General features: G+C 37.2%; 1 protein-coding gene across 4 annotated transcripts; it reads left to right on the top strand.

Annotated features, from left to right (window-relative positions):
• Positions 1–533: 533 nt before the first annotated feature.
• GABRA6 (gamma-aminobutyric acid type A receptor subunit alpha6) lies at positions 534–22748 on the top strand. 4 transcript variants are annotated; one of them, XM_061354073.1, is made up of 10 exons: positions 534–648; positions 895–1013; positions 1287–1354; positions 2484–2704; positions 2811–2893; positions 3493–3636; positions 4068–4220; positions 8612–8871; positions 17271–17531; positions 22362–22748. In XM_061354073.1, the coding sequence occupies exons 3-10, from the start codon at positions 1352–1354 to the stop codon at positions 22410–22412; spliced, it is 1176 nt and encodes a 391-aa protein (XP_061210057.1). In that variant the 5' UTR covers positions 534–648; positions 895–1013; positions 1287–1351; the 3' UTR covers positions 22413–22748. The 4 variants fall into 4 exon arrangements, with proteins under 4 accessions (XP_061210057.1, XP_061210055.1, XP_061210054.1 ...); XM_061354071.1 differs by lacking the exon at positions 4068–4220 and adding an exon at positions 4301–4453 and having other exon boundaries at positions 534–688; XM_061354070.1 differs by having other exon boundaries at positions 534–688.
• The last annotated feature ends 2815 nt before the right edge of the window (positions 22749–25563 follow it).

Below are 25563 nucleotides of genomic sequence, written 5' to 3'. Positions count from 1 at the left end.
CCTGAACCAGACCCAACTTTCACTGTCCAGTGTCCATGTAGTAATGTTTAGATATTCAAGCGCTCTGTACATCTCTGAAGGATTGATCGTGAGCAGCTGTGTTGAGAAAGGTGAATAAAAACAGTAAACTGGAAACTGTAGGTGGTTTTTTGGTTTGTTCTGTTTTTCCCCAAAGTTCTAATGATGCGAAGCTGCATAATAATCTCCCTGTGAACCATAAACATAATAAAAGCCGAGGCCATTTCTAACATAATCTCTATCAGCAAGATGCCAGCGCTTTTCCAGATTTCCTAACGGGTCCCTGCTAATTCCATGCCAAAACTAGCAGTGGATTTCTTCCTTTTAATCTCCCCTAATGCCTTATTCGATTATTGTCACTGCTCTCCGGCCACGCACCGTCCCTTCAGACCAGAGCTCCCCACCGGAGCAGTCAGAGGAGGCTGGAGCCAAAGGACACCAGCGGCTGCAGACTCCCCACCTCCCCATCCGGGCAGAGGGCAGCCGAGGGCCACGGGGAAGGGCGTAAGCCACCTCACTCTGGGCATCCCCGCCCGGCGGAGCCCCTGGCCGGGAGAGGAAGGATGAGCCCCAGCACTTGCTCCAGCTGACTGGTCTGAGGGCACCTGAGCGTCCTGGCACATACCTGAGGTATGGCTCTGCTCATCGCCTGGGTATGCCTCGCTGTGAGGTGAGTGAGCTCCCCCCTAACCCCCTTAGGCTCCCTCAAACCCCGCCGCAGCCTGCAGGAGCGGGAGGGGGGAAACGGTGGGGTCCTCTCCCACTTCAGCTGTCCCAGAAGGCAGGGCCCTCGACGGGCGCACGCCGGGAGGAAGGGCTGAGTCGCTGGGACGGGGGCCCGAGGGGTCTGACTGCGGGACTCGCCTCTCCCCGCAGTTCGGCGGCGGTGCTGGGGGACCAGGGCGGCGGGGGGGACCTCTACTTGGAAAACATCACTCGGATCCTCGACAAGCTGCTGGACGGCTACGACAACAGGCTGCGGCCGGGGTTCGGAGGTACAGGGAACTCCAGTCCCCTCGGGGAGCCTGGGAGCGCACGGCTCGGGGAGGGGGGCACGAGCGGGGGGGCCGAGCTGGCGAGGGGAGGAGGATCCCGTCCCGTCCCGCACCTGGCAGGAGGGAGGCAGTGAAACCCAACAGCGGGCGGCAGAAGAGGGCAGAGTCCCGCGCCCCGCCAGCCCCGAGCCCGCCGTCTCTTGCTGGTGGTCCCGGAGCCGCGGTGCCTCGAGGGGCCCCGCTCCGCGCCCAGCGTGTCTCCGTGTCCCGCAGGCGCTGTGACTGAAGTCAAAACGGACATCTACGTGACCAGCTTTGGGCCGGTGTCCGACGTGGAGATGGTAAGGGCCCCACTTGCCGCCCCTGCTCCCCTTTCCCGGGATTCATTATGGTGCCATCTGAGTTGACCGTCATTAAAGCAGATTACGAGGCTTAATCTTCCTGACAATCTCTCAGGCCCAACAGAGCCGTTTGTCTGGAACTGCATATAGATACTTCCCCAGCAGAGTCAGCCAGGGCAGCCCATGGCTCAAGCCTGAGCACGGAATGCAGCACTAACCCCAGGTGAGGGCATTGATGGGAGGTCAAAGATGCCTCTTTAACCTCATTAAGAAGATTGTAAGCATCCGTGGCCCAACGCATAGGTTTGCCTGACACCATCAAGTCTGCATGGTAGGAAATAACATAACATGTAGCTGTAGGGGCACAGTGCCATGTCTGAAATTGTTGTTCCTTGTCATGCTGGGTGCCCCAAAGTCAGGTAGCTGCAGACATGGGTTAAGTCTGCCAATTACAGCAGCCGCCCCCCCCCCCCCTGCAATCCAGCTTGCAGGCTAGGAACTATGGGCATCAAGATAAAACCAAAAGCTTTTTCCACCTCTCTTCATCAGTCAGTATAAGGGAAGGAATAACTTTGCCACCTTACAAAATCTGCTTTCAGCCAAGGTTTAGCCCCATTTCCTAATTGACTTTAGAGAATTCCTTGGACTAATATTAACCTGACACAATAACCTTACTGTGATCTGACTCATATCAGTCCTTTCTTTGTCAGTATCCAAAGAAACAAGCAGAAGAAGCACTGAGCATGTCTTTTTGTTCCTAGCAATTAAACATTGTGTTTGCACTTTGAAATGATACTAAATTAGACATTTGTATTTTCTTAGACCTCAGTCACTTTGAAATAAATTACTATTTCTGAGAGGACAATGATTTTATTTTCCTTACTCATATAAAATTATTCATTCACTCACTAATTTGTAGCTATTATTTAAATAAAAAGAAATTAGGGTATGTTCTTGTAGACTACTTTTTTTTTAATACCTACTTAATGGTAATAGGATTAAGTGTTTAAGTAGTAAATGAAATGCCATTGACACATGTGGTAGGTTCTTTCATGGAGTTACTGTATATACAGTAACTTGGGACTGCTGACCCAAACACATAAGTCAACCACCTATTCATTTTCCATAGGAATACACAATGGACGTCTTCTTTCGGCAGACGTGGACTGATGAGAGGTTGAAGTTTAGTGGGCCAACTGAAATTTTGAGATTGAATAATTTAATGGTCAGTAAAATTTGGACACCAGACACGTTCTTTAGAAATGGAAAAAAATCAATTGCTCATAATATGACAACTCCTAACAAACTTTTCAGAATTATGCAGAATGGAACTATTCTTTACACAATGAGGTGAGAGCCTGTTCTTTCACTTTTGATTGACCTTTTTTTTTGAGTCTTTCAGCAGTGTTCCCACATTCCACTTTTTTTCATTGTCATCTACTATAATGTATTCTAGACTAACCATTAATGCTGATTGTCCTATGCGGTTGGTGAACTTCCCTATGGATGGACATGCTTGTCCATTGAAGTTTGGAAGCTGTAAGTTTTTCTATATCTTTCAGCTTTTTATAGTAATACGTTTGGTCTACCTGTATGTGAGAGGATCAGAAATGAGATCCTAGAACACTACTTAATGAGGTGATACAGCTGAGATATTTTACGATATTTTTTATCCCAGAACCTTACTTTCTCTTCTGAGACTCAGACTATTCATAGGGACATGGATTTGTTCACTGAAGGGTGACTTGTAGAATATTTTATTATTATTCTTACATACCTAGTTGTCAAAGTGGATCCATCAGCAAGTCATAAAAGCTGTGATACATTTACTACATTTAGTTGTGCAAATATTTAGTTGATCTGTGGTAATTGATTTCAAAAATATGTAGTTGAGCAGTGGTAATCTATGCATGTGCTTCATAGAAAATTAAGAAACAAAACCTGGTGTCTATCTGGTCCCACCTCAGCCGTTCTCTTACTGGTGATTTTTTTTGCATTTTGGTATTAATGAGGTTGGGAAGTTGTTGGAGCAGGATACATGTTGCTGTAGATATTCAAGCCACAAACGGGATCAGGTATTTTTTCAACTGTTTATAAATTACATAATTAATAATTTAATTTCCCCCTCTATAATTCAGATGCTTACCCAAAAAGTGAAATAATTTATACATGGAAAAAAGGACCCCTGCATTCAGTAGAAGTACCACAGGAGTCTTCCAGTCTCCTCCAGTATGACCTCATAGGACAAACTGTATCTAGTGAAACAATTAAATCTAACACAGGTAAGACGTAGCTGTGTGAGAACTACTGACATTATAAACATCTTCAAAATAAATTGCGGTTCTTTTTCATGTAGAACTGAATTAGTCTAAATATCATTTGCCACTTTAAAAACTAAAATACTTAATACTTGGAAGGACTCTAACCATTATCTCTTTAAAGATTTTTCAATACAGTCTCTTTAAACATACAATTTTTCATGCAATTCTTCAGAATTTCCCCTGTCTCCCTTCCCCAGTAAAAGCAGTACATAAAATGAATATTATTCTCTTCTGTTTCCATGAGGTCAGTTACCTTTTTTTAATCAGCTTATTTTTATTATGCAGCAGAAGGCCTGTAAGTGCTTTCCTCAGAACACAGCATGTTGGGTTTAAGCCAATAATTATTACTTATATGTTGCCAAAATAATGCTGACATACTTGTCTCTTAACAGGTGAATATGTAATCATGACAGTTTATTTCCACTTACAAAGGAAGATGGGCTACTTCATGATACAGATATATACTCCATGCATTATGACAGTCGTTCTTTCTCAGGTGTCTTTCTGGATTAATAAGGAATCTGTTCCAGCCAGAACAGTTTTTGGTATGCTGCGTTAAGATCTTTGAACAGCTCAGCATCACATATACCATTCATTCATTACTTTCATTGCTTGTTTATTTTAGGCGAATATTCACTTCAGCTGCTCTATTTCCATCTTCAAAGGAAAATAGGCTACTATCTCATTCAGACATACATTCCATGCATCATGACTGTAGTCCTGTCTCAAGTTGTGTTTTGGATCAACAAAGAATCTGTTCCAGCGAGAACTGTGGCTGGTATTTGTGCTTTGTTCTTTTATCATTCACTTCATTCACTGTATGGAATCCATTGCATCAAACAGCTACTGTAATCCAATGGGGACTGGAAAAGACAGCTAGTAGGTTTCAGTGAACAAAAGTAAATAATAAAATTAAACCAAATAATATTCTACCTGCCCACAGGGGTCAAAATTCTTTAATCAGAATGTTTAGTTAACCAGACTTGTTTGTGGTGGTTTTTTTCTCCTCAGTATATTTTCTGTATGCAGGAAGGGACAATTCCAGAGTAAATGTCAACCTCTCTATCTTTTAAAGTGGTATTTTTCTATTGATTTATTAGCTTCTGAAACCAATCTGAGTTAAAGCTTTAAGAAAAAAATAAACTACATAAGGTGGAATTAACCTCATCTGACATAAGGTACCACATCTAGCACTTTGAAGTGCTCTCTTTTCCTTGTCTGCAAAGTTATCTAAACAATTAGCAAGGAATTTAGACAAATAAAGTAAGGTGAGATGAATACTGTCCCTAGCACAGGATGGAGTCGTAACGTGAAAGGCATGTCCACATTGCAGATTCTTTCCAGGGGTTTGAATTAATGCTCCCAAAGCTGTGGGTTTTGTCTCCTTAATTTCTACTGTGTGCTCTGCTGTTAAATGGCACAAACCCTGCCAATTGCAATAGTGATATGCTCTGCAACTGCACTCCTTAAGAGGTAACTTTCACTGACTGAATTGTTTCTAGAAAAACTATGAGAAAAATACTAAGCAAAAGTAATAAAACTTATCAAAAACTTCATGAGTCCACTATCCATACACAAACATTTTGCAACCCTATGGTCTCTTAATGTAGTATTTGTATTAAAAAAGTTCCCTTTATGACATTTGTCTTCAGAAACAAAAAGGCAGCTGTATGTTCCCTAAGCATAAATGATACAAGTCTCATAATTAAAAACAAGTCTATAATTGTAGTTAGCAGGCTACAGATTTTTTGCCAATTTATTTCAATTAGTTGGCATTTCCTATTTGCATGGAATGGTATTCATAAAAACTGCAGACTTCTAGGAATGTGAAGTGAGCACAACTTCCTCAGGTGCCTCTGAGGGAAGATCAACACTTTTGTTCTTGAAATTCTCATTAGGAGCTAGGGTACAGTTTGGGATCATTAAGCACTTAAAAGTATTATTATCTGGCAACTGGGATTTCTTTACATGCTTAAAAATATAAAAATATCAGGCAATAGATTTTCCAGGATTTGTTTTGCAGTCGAAGCATAAAATATGTAGAAGGTTTGTACACCAAACATGATGCCACCTGATTTGGCTTTATATTGCATCTCTGGGCTAAAGTTACATCCTCTACATTTTGAGTAAAACGTATTTGTTACCTAGTGGGCAGTGAAAGTCAGTTCTATATGCTCAAGTAATGTGCAAATAAGTCTTTAGCTGATTCAGGAATAAAGACATAGATACCCCAAACACTGGAATAACAGCTCTTAGATACCATACTGAAGAGTAAACATAGAATTAGAAACAGATTATATTTTATGAAAATAGTAAAATAGACACCTTTCTTGGTATTGTGAAAAATTAGTCATGGTGGCATTTTAGAAGAATATTTCAATCCTTGCTCCATTCTTATTTCTCCCAGGCACAGTCTGAATTTATAGTCCTTACTAATTCAAAATCCCATGGATTCTGAATAGCTTCGTCTAAGGAAAAGAGGACAAATTCCGTATAACAAAAAAGACTTTCGATCCCCAGCAGAAAAAAAAACAGTAAACACCAGTGGTGTTTATTTAAAATGGAGAAGTCAGTATCCTTTCTCCATTATATTGCAATTACTTGAATTATAAATTTTCAGTTTTACTTCCAAGTTCCCAAACTGTAAGTTTGAGAGAAGATAAATTAACAGTAGAAGAATAACAACCATGTGCAAAAAACATCTTTCAGAACCAATTAATTTAGCAACATTTACCTCCAAAATGGATGCCAATTATCCATTCCAGGATGCCAGTTATCCTTTGCAAGTAATATTACAATAAATACTCTGAATATTTTTGCAAAGATAAATTAATGATCTACTCTTTACAGACCTGCAAGTGAAAAATGGGAGACAGAAATACTTGAAGAGGCACTCTTGTGTTCTTTATAATTGTGTCCTTGGAAAGAACAGCAGATTGCTGGTATTAAGTTCCTTATTTAATGTGGAGCTATGTATGTAGCTACGCATACACATATATATGTATATATATGTGTGAAGTTTTATGAAGCATGGCATTATCAGAAATAACTTAGAATAAGAAGCATGTTTATTGGAGGTCTAATTTTAAGTATGCTCTGACTCCAAGTAACAATGGCTATTATTTCACATTTTTATGTGCCTTTATCTAATCTTTTTTGTTGCTAGCAAAAAGTTCATCTGTTATTTTGCAGAAAGACAGTAGTCAGCTTCTACCATCCCAGCAGGTCACCCTGGGAATTTTAAATTAATATCTAGTCTCAGATAGCAAAGGTGGGTTTTTTGTTGTTGTTGTTTCACTTTTTAGCAGGAAATGATTGCATATTTCAATATTTGCATTATGTAACAGATTCTTCAAAACTTACCAAGAAGTGTTCAAAGCGGAAAGACAAGGGTAAACAATCATCAGTTACACAGTTTACCAACTATAATTTGGCATTCAGTTTGACAAAGTAGTTTTCCACAGTGCAGAGCATTTCATCAACATTCACTCCACACTGAGAAAAGTCTTATCTATATCTGCAATAGGAGTCCTATTCCTGAGTTTAAATTCCCACTGCAGTAAGTTTTTATTCAGACACAGAATATATCATTTTTATTACTAACTAGCACATGGACAGATTCTAATCTAATCACACATCATATTGAAAAGTTAATTCTGGACCTTTGAAATTGAAATGTATCTCGGCACACTTGTATTCATATTATAAAATGAGCCTGGCAGATTTGGGAGAAGTAGAGATCCTGCTTGTTTTTATACCATCTCCTATTTGCATTTCATTAAAACATGTTAAGTAATGACTTTGGGACGTAGTTAACCTCAGACAGCTGGCAAGCTACATCATCTGAAACAGTTGCAGAAAACCCTCTGAAAATAATCAAGTCACCCTGTCTTGATGCTGCAATATGCAATGACACTGCATCCTTTCCACTGAGCATCATTCATGGCATATTGATTCATCATCACAACATGGCATTATAACATCTTTTACTTTCCCACCTACCCATTCCCTACTGCAGAAAAAAAGCAGAAGAGGCTATTCTCCACCTTAATGCCTTTAAATACCATCAGTTTTCACATTCTAGCAGGCATAAGTAAACATGAGTCACAGAGGCTTATATGTTAATGAGTTTGTTCTTGCGCTTTTTGCTTGTATCAAGCAGCTGTGAGAAGTGGGTATATTTCCTACATTATTAATATTATACACTTCAAAACAGAAAGAACAAATTCATGAATTCACTTGAAGAACACTGTGAGGCCCATGAACAACAACACCAGCTTTGTGAAAATACATAAGCAGCTCTAGAGAAGTAGCTTTTCTGTCCTTCCATATTTGCAACTACAGGAGCTTTCAAATCAAGGTACTGTTAATGAATCTTAAAGTACCCAGTGATGAAAGACAGTAGCACAGAGGACCAAACTCGTTTTTTTGAATATTTGGACCATAGCCTACCACTGATTTTTAATGCAGAATTTGATTGATTCAGTGAGGGTTCTGTAGGCCACGCTCTGTCTTGTGCAACAACAGGAGAAAAGAGGGGATCATTTTTGGGAAATGACAGTCTGTTAATTTAGGTTTCTGCAAAACAGTCCACCTACTAAGCCCTCAAGTAAAGTGCCTTTCATAGTTTGAGCCTGTGTTTTGATATACCCATGTTTATCACAAGTCTAAGAAGCTGCATCATGTAGTATTTAGTTATATTAATTTTCAGTCTGCTCAATGTATTAAAGTTTGTTCAGAACTTTTAGATGCTTAAGGCAGTGAATTATTCAGGAATATAAAAAGCAGTCTTGTTGTTTAGCTGCTTTGTAGGATGACAGCTAAAACCAAAAAGGAGTTGTTGGATTATTTTTTTTTTTTTAATATATATGAATTTAAGAGTAGCAGGGTTGAAGCAAAGTTCTAATGCCGCCATTTTCTTTCCCTTCTTCTCAAGGAATCACTACAGTTCTAACAATGACCACCTTAAGCATCAGTGCACGCCATTCTTTGCCCAAGGTGTCCTATGCTACCGCAATGGATTGGTTCATAGCTGTGTGCTTTGCCTTTGTCTTCTCTGCACTTATTGAGTTTGCAGCTGTCAACTACTTTACCAATCTTCAGACTCAGAGAGCAATGAGGAAGGCAGCCAGGGCAGCAGCACTGGCAGCAGCACTATCAGCAGCAACTGTACCGGCAGAGGACGAGATTGTCTCGGTAATTGCTTGCTTTTCTGATAATAAGCATCATATAGGAAGAGGCAGCTGAAGTAGTGAATGCAAAACAATATTAAAATGATCTTAACCTGAAAGAGATTATGTAACCATATCATGTCTATTTATCAAAGATATTGTTCTTATTTGAGAAAATGAAAATACTTCATTTATCCATACTGCCTATTTAAATTTGAGATATGATTTACTAGAAAGATGTTTATTTGGTAAGATATTTAAGGAAAGCCATTAGGCTGTTATCCATAATACTTCTCTTGAGCAATGCTGTAGGCAGTGTGGTCAGGCAGCTGTGGTTCTCTCAGTAAGTCTGAAGAATTTGTGGGATGATGTACAATGCAATGAACATGTGCATTGGCCGGATGATTATGGGATCACTGTAGTACACTGGTACATACCATAAGTGGGTCATCTGAAAGAAGAGGAATTAGCCTTTATATAAACTTGGCATCTGTTATTTTCATAAAAATCTGTGTTGGTGGAAGCTTGGGGAAAAAAAAACACACCAAACAACCAAACATAAATGTAAAGATTAAGGATAAATTTTAGTACATGCAAAAGACAGCAAGGCTTTCGAGTATCAAAAAATATGTCAGAATTGCTTATAAATATTATTCCTTACATCTTGCGATAAATAATGAATGCTGTCTCACAACATATGTTAATAAATGTATCACTATAGCCCTCCTGTTTTCAGGAACAAAATTCCATTTTGAGAGGAATAACAGAATTTCAATGACCTTCTGCAAAACCTTTGAGTCTCTAGTTGAATAAGGAAGTCCAAGAGCTGTTGAGTATTATCAAGGCAACACCTTACCCACCATAAAGTAATTTTCCCAAGTTTGCTTATAAGGAGCAGTTAAAGTTAGAACATTCAGGTGTATTTAACTGTTAAATTCATAATTGATAAGTTCCATATTATAGTGAAAGCAAAGATCCACAGCATTTTGCTACTGGTCCGCATTGGAGCTAATCAGCAGATGTTCTTCAACTGGGAAGCAGTGGGCTTGTAAGCCACTGTATTTTGCTTAAAATTTTATTAATATTAAAAAAATAAATCTGAATACATTGTAAGCTATATTAAAATAATGCATTTTATTTTTACTAAATATATAAATGCAAAACCAAGCAAATCTTTACATATTTTGGCTCAGAACCACAGCTTTTTAATTTTTTTTTTAACCACAGTTATGGAAAAAAATACAAAAGAAAGGCCAAAAAATTTAGAAGGAGGTTGGAAACAAATACTTGCAGAACCTTGCACGGATTTTGAAGTGACAGCAGAAAGGCTGATTGAGATTTGCAATATTTGCAATGTTCACATCTCTGTTTATTTTAACACTGGACACTTCCTTATTCAGATTTGAGTTAATCATAAGAAGGTTATCTGAACTAGGAATTTCTGTATGACAGGAGACCCGTTCCTGTTTTGCCTAAGAGAAGCCCAGAAAGACACTTTTGCTATGAAAGAAAATTCAAAGTTATAAACCATCCAGTTAGAATGGTTTGACACACTGCTGCTTGAGTGAGGGCCCAAACATCAAGATAGATGTATTTGCAGAATACTTTTTTTCATTTCAAATTAACTATCTTCCTGAATGTCATGCTTTAAGCCCAACCATAATTTAGAACCATGCAGCTGCCCTCTCTCTCCCTTCGCCCCCTTCCTCCCCCTTGCTTGCGGAGGAGAATTGAAAGAATGTAACTCCCACAGGCTGAGATAAGAACGGTTTAGTCACTAAGGTATAACACAAATCACTGCTGCTACCACCGATAATAACAATGATATGGGAAATAACAAGGGAAGAGAATACAACAGCTCACAACCTGCCTATGGATACCTAGCCCAACCAAGCAGTGATCTAACCCTTCCAGGTAACTGCCCCCAGTTTATATACTGGGCATGACGTGCTGTGGTAGGGAACACCTCTTTGGTTAGTCTGGATCAGGTGTCCTCTCTCTGCTTCCTCCTGGCTACCCCGGCTCCCTGTCAGAGCATGAGACTCAGAAAGTCCTTGGTCAGAGTAAACATTACTGAGCAGCAATTAAAACCATTGGTGTTATCAGTGCTGTTCTCAGGCTGAGAGTCAAAACCACAGCACTGCACCAGCTCCTAAGAAGGAGAAAAAAATGACTGCTACTGCTGAACCCAGGACAATGAAAGAAAAAACTCAAAAATCTTTCAAAATAGTACCAAAAAGCCTCATTCCTTCTTCAGTCTAGTTAATGTTATGTAAAATCGTGCTTTATTCAAATTAACAAAACTTTTTTTTCACAAAGAACCTGTGCACTCAGAAAAGATAGCAGAAGACCAAATTCTGTTCTACTGTACTAATAAAAGTAGGAGAAACTCTACTCAAGTAATGACTACACTGGTTTCAGTAAGAGAGACAATGGTCTGACTGTGTGCTCTGTTAACTGATGACAGCCCAGCATGCCTGGTCTAGTTCCAGGAACACCACTCTATTTACCTCAGTTAACTGAGAGCAGAATTTGGCTTGCTCTCTTTGTCAGCTGCAGGCAATCCCTGCATGAAATACAAAACTATGGGTGTTCCACTCCAAAATACGATGGCAACAAGCTGAGTAGTCATCTGGACCTTGACAGAAACCTGGTTCTATTCATATGGTGATCAAGCTTATTCTAGCATGTCAAAAACAAATGTTATGCACACACACACATATACATATATATATATATAAACCATTATGGCATTCATCTTTTTAAGCCATTCCAATTTGTATATTTTCTGTATCAATCCTATTATTTCATCATTATGGCTTCCTTTGTCCAGGAATATCCTAATACTGGAAATACGCTGGGGGAGGGAAATTGGTGATACTGTCTGTAGTACACCATTTGAAGTAATGCTCTGTGAGATGGTCAGGGAGTACTCACCATGGATCAAAAGACATTCTTTCTATGTGAGAGGGTACATGTAAAAGACAAAAGATTATTACAGGGTGGTAGCTTGATTATAGTTATGTTCTGAAAGACCTGTTGTTTTAACAGAAAACAGCAAAGAGCACTGAAAAATACTGCTGGGAGAGTTTCCTTCTCCCTACAAATAGCCTTGTCCCTGTGTTTCAAAAAACATGGCTTGGGCAGAAAAGGATTCTTATTCTATTTAATAACATTGCCCAACTGCAGAGCAGCCTTATGTCACTTTGGTATAGGGGATTATTTTTCTATAATCGTGTCAGAATATATTGAGTATGTCTAATGAGTACCCTAGCATAACTGAAATAATTTGGATTATCAACAGTCCTTTCTGAGATCATCCTGGAAACAGCTATAGGCAGTAAAGTTTTGACTGAGAAAACGGCACTTTCAACAAATTAGGGAGATCTTCCTGTGCCTATATAATTGGAGGTTATCAAGTACATTATTTAAAACAAACCTCAACTTTTAGTTACATTGACTTTTTGTCATCCCAACAAGGAAAGTAGATACTGATTATTTGGTTCCAAGTTAAATATTTGTCTGATTGACAAAGCCAGTGCAGGATAGTAAAGAAGGTTTGGAAGTAGCTAATAACACACACCAAAATAAAGATTTAGACATTATTTTTTTTTTTTTTCAACATGGAAGTCTAATCCCAGTACCTTTTGTGAAAGGGGAGATGAGGTACAAAATTATATTAAGTTTGAGAAAAACTAACAAATCAACCTCCCTAGTGCTGTCTGTGTAATTGTCTCAGTTAGACACTCAAAGCAGTAGTTTCTCCATGCCACGCAAATTTAGCGAAATAAATGTAGAGACGGGTAGTTCTGGACCGACACTGATAAGTTTAAGAGCCAAACACTACTTTGAACATTTAAAACTATTTAACATGAATATATTTTTTGACAGAGGGTCTGTGCTAACTACATTATTATTTTCCTGATATGCTACATAGAAAAGTTAGGAAGAGATTCTACCACACATATTCATATTGAAAAGAGAATTACCAGGATTCCAGTCTCTGCTGTCCTTAGTGCTTACCTGTTTTATATGACAGCAATTTTAATACAATGGGTACATAGTATATTTTTCAAAGCTATTCTTTCTGCTTCTAATGGCTCTTCAGAATTTCCATGCAAAGTAAAACAGCTCTGAAGTAATAAGGTAACAACCTCTCCCACTAATCACCTTCACGTGAGGGTTAGGTTATATTTTGAGCGGTGAGTTTCAATCCCTTAAGGTTAAGAAAGAATTTTAACATGGCTTTCCCTTGCTTTGAGTGAGTAATTTAACCTAAATGACTTAATCCTTTTACTAGGCTAAAACACAAAGAAAATAAATTTGCATGTTATTCCTCTTAGTACTCCTAGTAAAGGACACAGGATTTCTAAAAGATGCTGTTGTGGTTTAACCCCAGCCAGCAACTAAATACCATGCAGCTGCTTGCTCACTCTTCCCTGCTCCCCAGAGTGGGATGGGGAGGAGAATCTGAAGAAGATAAAACCTGAAGGTTGAGATAAGAACAGTTTAATAATTGCAATGAAGTAAACAATAATGAGAAATAAATAATGGAAAAAAGAGAGGAGAAGGAATAAAATTCAGGAAACACAAGTGAGCACAATAGAATTGCTCACCATCCACTGACCATTACCTAGCCCATACCTGTGCAGTGTTCAGTGACCCCTGGCCAACTTCCCCTAGTTTCTACACTAAACATGATGTTCTGTGGTACAGAATATCCCTTTGGCTAGTTCAGCTGTCCTGCCTCCTGGCTTCTTATGCAGTTGATCACTGGCAAAGCATGGGAAACTGAAAAGTCCTTGGTTTAGAGTAAGCACTGATTAGCAACAACTAAAACGTTAGGCTCTTTTTTTCTAGCTCAAAAATCCAAAAAACAGCACTGTACCAGCTACTAGAAAGATAATTAATTCTATCCCATCTGAAACCAGGACAGATACCTAAAGGTAGGACTATTAATGATGTCTAAACTTGATTGAGCTTTTAATTATTCAGAACATCATGTATAGATGTTTCCAATACACTGGGTTTGAATCAGATCCCACAGATGAGATGTGCAAAGAAATGTCTAAATTATATGTTATAATGAATCTCTAGCATGAAATGGATCCTTAAACTGCACAAGACTGTAAAGACTGATGCATGCCCAAAAGGAGATTCTACCTAATGTGGCGAACTTCCCTGCTGTGTGGTTCTGCATATGGATTGTTCAGTAGCTAAACAGAGTTTTTACAGATCACACTATTGAATCTAGGGGCTAAACTATGCTTAACTCTCCCTCTTTGGGAGCTAAGTCATTAGCATGCAATTTTATGTGTACAATATGAATGGTTGACATTTTATCTACTAATGATACAGGCAGGGAAAAAGAATGTTACATATTTCATTTAGTATTCTGCCATGTACAGACACTGAGCATTTTTCCTAGTGTTTTTTGGTGTGTTTTGTGGTATCAGCAGACTTCAATATACTTAAACCAATAAATTATAAAGAAGAGGAGGAATAACACAGTTTTTTGTCTAAACTTCTAGAGTTTATTCTTATGAACCCTTTTTTACTACATTGCCTGCAGGAAAGAGAGACATAAGTGAATAAAAGAGGACGTACAGGTACTCATTTGTTTACTTAGCCGGTATCTGAGTGCCTATATAAGATACTCATGTTACTGCTGGGTCATAAACAGAATTGATAGTGGAATATGTATTTGCAGTACAAAGGAACAGAGAACGGTAGAAAATTTTACAAATACAAATTACAGAAATCTCTTGCAGAAAAGAAACATAAGTACAAAGCACATTCATAAATCACTATTAGCATCCATATAAAAATCAGAAAAAGCAGAAAAAATCTTTTTATTTCATGGTTATATATATGCTGTATTTTTTTAAAGCTGGAAGCCAAGTAATTTGCTGAAAGCCTCCTGAGATATTCTGAGCAAATTCTAGTGATATTGATGAGAGTTGTGAGTGAACAGCAGCTTTATAGACATGATGCTACAGCTTTGTGAGCTTTCTAGAGGATCAGATAGCTGAGCTGCAAAAGACTGTAGCTTACTTAGCCCATATACGTACCAGTCTTTGTCTAGTCCAGTTTTATGGCATCTCACATTAAGCAGTGATCTTTCAATCTCTTCTGTATCACTGGGTAGTCACACACAATGACAAGTTTAATTGCCTGATTCGACAAACATTCCACATGAGAACAAGAGTACTTCTCTGAATCAGGATTCAGTAACTTAACAAAATTCATTATTTCATTATGACACAGTTGTTCTTTCTACATGTAAAACAGTCCTTACTATTTGAGCGGTTGGCTATGTAAACTATGTAACATAGGCTATTCTCTCTGTGTTTTGCTAAAGTTTCATGATGTCATTGTAGGCAATCTTCGTCAAAAGTTAAATCTAAATGTAGTAGGCAAATTAGTGTAGCTGCTATTCAGAACTCAACTGTAATAAGAAACTACATGGCTTCCTTTCACTGCCTCCTCCTCTTGTTTTAGCAGTGAATTCCAATGAAAAAAAACGAACTGTAGCTCTCAGGCAGCAAGTCTGGTCTACAGTCAGCTAACACACTGAGAACATCTTTACACATCTAAGGGAAATTTGGACATAAATTCCATATCCTGGGTAGTGGCTGACAGGAAAATAGTGTGACGCTGACTTGCTTGATGGGCACATGAGGGTGTTAAAGACAGTGTAAAGAACTGCTCAAGAACTTTCTTAACAATTTATATCAACTAAACCATCTCCTTAGCAGGTGAAGAGCATGACAAAAAGCTGTGGTTTTACTGAGACAGTAAAATGCACTGATCTTTCCTGAATATTGGAATAGGCTATTTTAAGTAATAAGTTATCATTATCACTCAGTTGATAGAATGGACTTAAACTGGCCCCAAAGTGGGAGTATAATCAAGTTAGTGCACTCCCCAAGTTCTGAGGATACACTGACTCCAAATGTTCCTATCTCCAAGCTGAGATGAAACCAAGTTGAAATAATCCTCCTTCTATAGAAAAACCCTCTTCTACAGGAATGAGATTTAATAAATATTATAAATAGTGACCACGATTACACTTTTTCCAAGTGCCTATTCAGATGATCAGAAAGTATTTGCTACTTCTACGTTCTAAATGCAGTCAGTACTGAACATCATCCACAGACCATATGCTACATCTGTTCTGCCTACTTTTAACTTCATCACCTCAGTACAATAACTCCTGATTCATGCTTGAGTGATCCAGAACAGAATTTGACCTACCTTATACCAGAATACTGCAGATAAAAAGGGCTGATTCACCTTAGCACTTACATTTTTAGGAACCACTCATTCTCCACAAAAGGTCAAGCTATCTTGCAGTAAAGTGAAAAGCAGCTACTTTACAACTCCTACAATTCAGCTCAAAGCAGGGCATACAAGCAAAACAGAATAGCAACTTTAATGGGAGCAGTAGCCCAGGCTTGGTTTGTCAGTCTGTTTATGGAGTGGGATTATTATGATGATTAGCGCAAGTGGACATGAATAACCCTCTTTCTGTTTCTGTGACACATCTGTAGATCATCCTCCATTTAAATCTGTCTGTTGTTGCTGTGTTACTGGAAAAGACAAAAACAAACATCTGTGTTCCAGATAGGCACAGCCCCAGAATATGAATGCCACTTAATATCTATCCAAAATGTACTAATCATTTAATATGTAGATGGCAAAGTGGATGAAGGAGGGACATGACAAGTTGGAAGTGTTGCTAGGTTATGGAGGAAGAAAAAGAGCAATATGTAAAGAGATATATACAGAAAAGTCATTACATACTTGAAAATTAAATTTCACACTAGGAAAAAAACACAAAACCAAAATAGGACAATTTAGCATTCCTGTCTTAAACACCTGTAAACTCAGTCCCTTTCTTTTCATGCAGCAGTTTTCTAGTTCATCAACAAATAGTTTGGGGACTAATAACAGTGCAACAATTTCACTCCATTCAGTGAGTATCTACTGAAACTCATCAATGGGCTCACACAGTGAAGACTGAGCTTAAGCCAGCCCATATGTACTGTTTTGTTTAAACTTGATTCATGTCTACAGAAACCTCAGCCATACCAATATACTACAATTTAGATAGATCATTATCTTCTTTTCCTTTTGGCTCCATCTTTTCTTTTTCTTTCTCTCTTCTAGTTTCTGTTTATTACCCTGATAAATAAGGAATGCACATTTTTTTTTAAATGTTTTTACAGGAAAGCTTTAGGCCACAAATGTACCTCTGTATATTTGCATTATTTCTATGATTTCCTTAGGTTGCTCTATAGCAAAGCAGCAGCAATAAAATCAGGTTGAGTAAAAAGGTGGAAAGAAGCCTAATGATCACAAAACCGAAGACCGTATCCAAAACTCACCTTTTTCTCCCCTTTCCCTTTTTTTCTTCCACAGCATTCTGACTCCAACTGTAACTTGAAGAAGCGAGTAAACTCCATAACATCTCAGGCAGATCAGTCTCCTGAAGCTAGCATAATATCAAATAGTGCATCCCAGTATCAACCAGCATCTGTTCCTCCACCAGTCCCGCCACCACCACCACCTGTTGGAGGCACAAGTAAAATAGACCAGTATTCCAGGATCCTCTTTCCAGTGGCATTTGCAGGATTCAACCTGGTATACTGGGTTGTTTATCTTTCAAAAGACACTATGGAAGTGAGTAGCAGAATTTCTGAATTCTTGCTTTAGCATGTAATATGTTTACTTGACCAGTATTATTTTCATTGTTCATTTACTCCTGAACTCCAGTTAATTGGTCCTTTCTGAGCAAAGGTTTCTTTAACAGTTTTCTTTTAAAGTTTTCTTTAAAAGATTAGCTATGGCTTCCAGTAGTAGTGGCACTCAGTACAATGCAGAAAGGCTATTTGAAGATGAGAAATGTAAACACTTATCTCTCTGCCACGTTCATGAACTGAGCAGAACACATTGTGTAAAACAATGTATGATGCCATTCTCAGCAAACAAACTAATCTTAAATCTTCCATTTCTTAATCTTCCTATCTGCAGTAAGGAATGGTAGAATTATCTGTTGAAGCAATGCAGTGAAGGAGATAAGAACTCCAATATCTCCTAAGGTTTGCTCAGTGAGGTAGTAAGATAACAGTCTCCCCAAAGAAGGTTGTTGTTCATTATAAATATTTATACAGTGTGAAAAATTGACAACTACAGTATGCAGCTTGTGAATCGAGAAATCCTGGTTTTATACACTTTAACACTGATTTTCCCCATTTCTTCATTCATCTGAACTGTTTTATGCAGATAAAGCTGCTAAATTATTTTATTAAGTTTGTTCATACCAGGCAGAGAATGATCATGTCTTCAGATATTCGTAATGTCCAGAAGAGATGTGTGCCCTGCAAACTGAGCATGTCTAGAATAATCAGTCAGTAATTAGTCATTAAAAGCTTGATTCTTATATGTTTTAATTCTCTATTTTTCCCCTTTTGCCTAAATACAGCTAATAGTGTCCCATTTCCTTGGTAAATATATATATACACACATATTGATTTTCTTCATTGCCATAGAGTCTTTAAATCTCACTTTACATTGCAATCATTATGATTGGTATATTTAGCTTTATTTAGGACAGCTAAAGAGGTAATGATGGTATTTAGGTAGTACCAAATGCACCACGTCCCTGTATCAATGAAACCAGAGGCTGGCAATCTGCTAGGAGTGGTGAGCAGACTGTAGCGTTATTTCTAAGATTAGAGATAAAGCAGGCCAAGGGAAATCTCATGGACAGCCAAGAGATGGTGCAGTTCTAAGTAAACAAGACAGTGCTGATAAGCTGATTGGTGGCATCTAGCCTCTGCTTGAAGCAGAGGCTACTAGCCTCTAATTTTACTGATTTTTGCTATTAAATGTATGATCTGGGAATTGCTGTCTCTCAAAGATGAAGTGTGTTGCCAAGCAGCTTATATATGAAATCAGGAGCGCAGGAAGATAGGAGGCACTGACTCTTACAAATGTTCCTGCAGATGTCTCTCTCAAGAGGTCACAGCTGCTAACTCCCGGCCATTCAAAATCTGCCCAATGCTAAATTTAGCATTTGTGCCAGAGTTACTGATCCTGCTATTAAAATATTGACTATGTGTGCACATTACTTATCTCAATCAGAGAAGGGAAGTATCTAAAAAGCACATAATCATTACAGCTTCTGTTTAGAAGCCAGTTCCTCAGCTTGTGTAGCTTACCATTACTCCAGTGATTTCATTCAACCATTCACATTTTGGATCTAGAAATATTTGGAACACAGTTGCAATTTCCCTTGGTAGTGACGAAATATTTACGTTTAACCTTGTATATTAATAGTTATAGTAGAACTAAGCTTTTAAAATACTTCTAAAGTCTAGGACATAGTGGTGACTACAAATATTTTTAAATGCCACTTTTGCAAGCTAAAAAACATGCTCACAAGCTCAGAAATTATGTTCTGTAGCCTAATAGAATGACAGGAATCCAGCATTAAGATTCATAAAACAGGAAAGTATTGACAGTTGGGGTGGTTTGAATTATGAAGAATGTAAGCAATTATACAAAATGTTGATCAAGCTCTTCACAAATTACATTTTCTTGTTTGTCTACTCAAGTTGTAACTAATGATGATTGCGATATACATTGCTAGGTTTCTAATTCAATATGTTGTGTCACTTTACCAGTTGCTACTTTTAAGGAAACCCAGGATTATTTTTGCTTTAAAAATATATTAATAATATGTAAGCCTCTCCATTCAAGCAAAGATACAAAAGTTAGGTGAACAAAGCATGGCATGCTTCACGGCCAGTTCAACTGAATCACAGGCTCGAGTACAAAAGGCTAAATATTGGTACAGTGTTATTCAGTTAAGAAATTTATTTTCATTTAGAAAATGCATTTTGTGCATATTAGCTTTTCTTGAGTTACTTATTTGTGCACATTTCTCTTTCTGTTTAAAAACAAAATGAAAAAAGAATATAATCAGTTCATTGAAATAGTCAAATTGCCTGTGCAAAAGATTTTGTAGTGCAGCTTTCTAGGATGTTGATTAGTGTAGTTTGGAGTGCAGAACATCATTCAAAGTCTGTCATTGTGGAGATCCCTAAACTGAAAAGGTGCCTGTCTTTGGATAGTGCATATAGAATTAATCAAGAAGCATGTCATGAATCTGTAAAAGCAAGATGTTAACACCGGAATCACAGGTAATTTTCAGCTCATTATCTTCTGGCTAGACACTTCCTTTGACTATGAAGGAAGTTCAAGAGTCATTCTTTTACTTCCAATTGCCTGTTCAGGCTTGTTACTGTAATAACAGTTGCATGAAATGAGGAGCTCGCTCCTAAGCTGTTTGGTAGTATTTCTGTGCACTAGAAAGCAGTTTTCTTATGACTTACATAATGGGCTGTATGCTACAGAAAAAAAAGAAGTCATTCGTGTATATTGTATCTGTAATATTTACAAGAACCTTGGGACTGGAGTACTTTTCAAAGTGCTCCTTGGAGTAACTTTTTCTTCACCTTCCATTTAATTATTTATATAATTGTCTTTGCACAACTAGGTTAATCCCCCTTTCTGTTGCTATACGTGTAAATTAAGGGTGTGTTAATTACACAGACGTTTTAGGATTTGGAAGTCTGTATAATGAAGAAGACATTTCTAATAAAATGCATGCCTTTAAATATTTGGACACTATTTTTAATAGTAACCAGGACTAGGCAGATGACAAGAGTATCTTGGACTGAACTTGGTATTTGTACTTTCACATGTACTGAATCAAGTCTAGCTTAGCAAACCCAGAAGTTTAGTAATAAACTTTCATTATAAAATTAATCTTTTGCTACATGTTAAAGCAAAACAGCAACATTATTTGAATGAAAAAAATCCCACACTGAAATTAAGTGCTTCAGCTGAATACTTTTTATATGTGTATGGGGCCTTAATATTTAAATAAAAGGTTCTTTTCTGCAGTGGAAGAAATGAGAAAACATTCAGTAGCAGTCATTGATACGTGACTTGATACATGAGATATGTCGTTGTAAGCTGGTTTGCACATAGAATAGCAGTAGCATTGCAAAACAACAGTTATATTGCTAAAAGTATAGAAATGAAGTTACATCATTCTCTGCCTGCATTTTGCTAGATAGCATGTTGTTGGAACCTGATGCAACCAAAGGACACCCAAAAGAAAACAAAAGGAGGTACCTGAAAATTCATGTAGGAAAGAATCCCCAGCTGAAATACCAGATGCCAGTTTTCAGGCGACAGAAAATGCTGATACTTGTATGATAAGCCTCCCTCCTCTCAAATGGTTTTATAACTGTAATGCTGACAGATGCTTAACTATTACAATAGTTTATAATATGAAAACAAAAAAAAAAAGCATTAGAATTACTCTAAGAGGACTTAGTCCCTCACTAAGGTCAGTTTGCAATTAATTTAGAGGAAAGCTGTGACATTCCCATGATTTACACATGCAAAATGGAACAGGCAGGTTTCTGTGGAGCACACTGTCTGTAACAGTAATATCTGTGATCCACAAAAAGCTCTATACAATAATAAATAATACATATTTGTCTAGATTAGCCAAGTAGAGAAGTTCTTGACAGGAGAACACATGTATCTGGCAAATGAGAAAAAGTTATCCTAGATTTTTATTTTATCATACATATTTTGGTTTTAAATCTTGCTAAATCCTCGAGCTGAATACTAATTTCTGACTGAGACCTTGACAGGTGAATTGCATACTTAATTTATTTTAATAATTTCTTGATTTAGAACTCAGAGAGTGCCCTTTTAATGAGAAAAATACAAATACTTTGTCAATCTTTGACATATCATTCACAATGTGTATGCTGTTCTCACATCTTCTTACACATCTTTTTAAAGTAACCTCTCCATTTTTATACATAACTTTATGTTAAAAAATTTAATGTAATCAAACACTGAATGATGGAGTAAATCAAACTAAAGAAAGATATCATTTTAAAGTTTTAATGATAAACTGCAGAAAAACAAGCAGATGCCAGCCTTTATGTTTGGGAGCAGAGGAAGGCACAACATCACTAAATGTGCTGAGTGCTGGGTATTGGATACAGAGAATGCATGCTGGCAGGAAGAGAAATACGTAAGTTGAAGAAGAAAATGAGATGCTGATGATTCAACTGAGAATAAATAAGAACAGAGAAAAAACAACCCAAGAACTGGAGAAGTATGTTAATACTTCAGCATGTTAATATTAATAAAGCTTGCAGTACATATTGTTACGTTATGTTTCAGTTTAAATACCGGAAAAATTAAGTTCAGGAGAAAGTAGGCACTGCCATACGTACTTACAATTGAGCTTTGAGGATCCAGGTAATCAATTTGAACATCAAATACAAAGAGGATTCTCCCTTGTAATGCTGTCTGGTTTTAAGTCTAATGAGACAGTTAGAAATGAGGTGATTTTGTTGGTTAATTCAGTTGTCACCAATGCACAGCTTAAACTTCTCTAACCTTTTCTTCCAGTTTTTTGAACCTACTGCAATGCACTTTCGAAGTGACCTGGAGTCCAACTGAAGAACAGCTCAACATTTCAAAGAAATCAGTGGAGCTCATGTGGGGTTGAAGGGTCTCCAAAGGATTTGTCTATTCACAGGTGCTCTCCGTTTTGAAACATTGGAAATGTTTATATTGGACATCACCTGGAAACAAACTGGACAAATGAAAATGATAGAAACTGTACAGGATTCTAACAATACTTTAAGATATCTTACATTGATTCTGCTGTAAAAGTTCTTGTTAATTTATTTTGTTCAATTATCAAAGAATGTGCATTTGATACAATTCTGTTTTAAAGAGTTAAATGTTTACATTGATATAAAATGTCAACAACAGGATTATTTAATTTTTTTTAATGCAATAAGCATTACTAAAATAAGCCTGATTTTGAACTGGTATAACTGAAAGGTTAGGATTCACTGAAAGGTTAAGAGTTGCACTGATTTGTAGCACTTAAAATTGACTCAAAATAATGTTAAGAAATCCTATGAAAGGAGCTGCAGTCCCATCATGTCTTCATAAGCCTTTCACAGAAAAGATGGAGGATGAATTCTGATTTTCTTTAATTTCATTTTCATCTCCTTTAATTTGTAACAATATTTATAAAGAACAAGTTAAGAAAAAAGGAAATAGAAACTGGTTTTTATGCACTTTAGCTGGCTTGTTACAATAGTCTAACATCCTTTGCTGTGAGTGACCATGGACACAATCAGACTAATAACAAGCAATTTCTTGGCAGGACCTAGAAATACATGACTGAGATGTAAGGCAGTTTTCGAAGTCTAAATCTGAATAGACAAAAAGAGACAGCTACCTATCAGGCTGAATGCAAGCCCCCAGCTCCAAGGAGCTTCCTGGAAACAAGTCATGATAGCTAGTTAGGGAATAAGCTTCATTTTATTCAGCTGAGTCTACTGAATTGCCCACAGCAAACTCCTAGAAGTTTTATCCAGAGACAAAGTGCTGTCAGCATAGTCAGAGTTTATAGGTAATATTTTGTCACTCGCCACACAAAGGATTTCTCATATTTCATAGTCATCTATTATTTTATTGTATATTCACCCTTCATCTCCATAATCCTTCTGAAAAATATAATTAGGAAAGATATGCCTAATCAAATCAAACCCCAACCAACTTTGTTGCATGTATAATGGACACTGGGGAAGTTAAAAAGACACAAGGAAGTCTTACATGCAGCCAAACAAAAAATAAAAACTCCTATCTTGAAATTAATTATAACACATTAAAATTAATTTTAACAGAAACATGAAATGCTGCATTGATTCAGGAAATTCGGGATATTTTCCTTTCTCTGAACATATATCTTAGTGGCTGTGACAAAGTATTTAGGTGCAAACTCACTCAAGTTGTCAACTGCTTTATTTTCATTACAACACTTTCAACTGTCTGGTGACCTAGCTGCAGCTGTTTTCCTCCTATTTCAAGAGGAGTATATATCATTTACTAGTGCAGTAGCTGGACTGAACATGTGAGATCACTTTTTGTACTCCCTGTTCTTTAACTCTGAAGAGCTTAGATGGGGAAAATTTAGGTAGATTTGAGTCAATAATAGCTATTGTTTGCGTCAATAATAGCTACTGTTTGCACAGACATGTAATGTTTGCAGGTTGCTTTTCCTGACTGTCTGCAGGCAAGTACATTTGGATGTAAGTGCACTGAATTCTATCTTCATTTTGCTTTGAAACTGAAACTGTGACAGTTTTTCCCATGTTAAACCTTTATATACTATGTCTTAAAAAAATGTATGGGCACTGGGCAAGTATTTTATAATCTTTAAATGCATCTTATTTTGCAAAAACTGAAGTGTGCTGTAGGGACCCAGAGGTTATTTTTGATTATAACTATACTCATTCTTCCTTCACTTATTGGTTTTCTATTTCAAGCACATTAATATCTGTAAGAGTTGTTAGAGTACTTTAAAACTGGTTTATGAACAACATGAAAATTTTTAAAAGCGATGAGAAAACAAATGACATTGAAGAAGTTAAATTTTATATCCCACCTTTGTTTAAAAGAAATATGAATTTTAATTTTGCAACAGATTCAGAGTTACTAAATAGTAACTATTTCCTTGGGGTGTAGTATTTCAGTGTATAAGTAAATTCCTGATTAGGAAGCTGTATCAGCCATTAAAAATGTACTAGCACCTCTTGGTATTTAACATTATATCTCAATATGACCACAAAGACTGCTTACCTATTTTAAAGGAGTTTTTCATGTGGAAAAGCTAGAGTTGGTTCTCCACATCTCTTCAAATGGTAGGAAGGGAATACGTATTTTTTTCCTATCACATGCTTTGTAGAGACACAAGTGTAGTCAATAATAATGTTAATAATGTCAACTTATATCTTAGAATAAATGTAATTACAATTAATATCAGTTATTAACAATCCTGATTATAGGTTAGGTTAAACACTAACCAAACATGCAATACAGTAAGAACAGATACAGAGTAAAGGGGTTTTTATATCTATATTTATGTATACATATATATATACAAACATTTCTGTAGAAAATAGGTTACATATATTTCTCTAATACAAATTTAAAGGAAATTAGCTACTGATTTCTTTCAGTATTTTTTCCTCTTTTACAATAGGAAGAGCAGGAGGTAAAGTTGCTGTAAAATGGGAATTTGTATGTGTAAAACAGGACACTGCGGGGGAGAAGACAGCAGTTACCTTGAGCTATTGCACTCTGGTAATACATTATTCAACACTGACCTAACTTTCTATGTATCCCAGTAGAAAAGATACTCTGGTTTTAGCCCACAAACCCCTCAAAGGGACAGAGTGTATCTTAAATTCATCTTTAGTACTTTCTGCTTGCTCAGAAGTGCAAGAATTAGAAGAATTAATAACACAAATACAGAATTATGTCTTAGTACAGTAGAAACCTCAATTACATATTAGTCTTATTATTATTGATCTGTAGGTTTGTCCCCCCTCCATTATTTTTTCATAATTCCTAAACCAAATAATCCAGTAGTTTTAAGATACAGAAACTATGCAATGGCACGCTAGATCAGCCTTGAGATCATCTATTACTGTGTTCAAAGCACAGCCTTCACCAGAAGCTAAAGCAAGAGTTGGATAAATCCCAAATATGTGAAGATGAAAGTCCTCAACACTCTTTATATAGTGTACTG

The sequence above is a fragment of the Neopsephotus bourkii genome, unplaced genomic scaffold (genome assembly GCF_033783945.1).
Source record: "Neopsephotus bourkii isolate Nb327-2 ecotype Australia unplaced genomic scaffold, CSIRO-AGI_Nbou_v1 NB_716, whole genome shotgun sequence".
Classification (NCBI taxonomy): domain Eukaryota; kingdom Metazoa; phylum Chordata; class Aves; order Psittaciformes; family Psittacidae; genus Neopsephotus; species Neopsephotus bourkii.
The sequence above is the reverse complement of the archived record's forward strand: the minus strand, read 5'-3'. Positions and strand labels throughout refer to the sequence as shown.

Bases quoted from the DNA above. Each gene is read 5' to 3' on its own strand.
- GABRA6 (XM_061354071.1), top strand. From the start codon at position 651: ATGGCTCTGCTCATCGCCTGGGTATGCCTCGCTGTGAG. The intron at 1,355-2,483 runs GTAAGGGCCCCA...CATTTTCCATAG, and splicing joins CGGTGTCCGACGTGGAGATG to GAATACACAATGGACGTCTT. The intron at 4,454-8,611 runs GTATTTGTGCTT...CTTCTTCTCAAG, and splicing joins TCCAGCGAGAACTGTGGCTG to GAATCACTACAGTTCTAACA.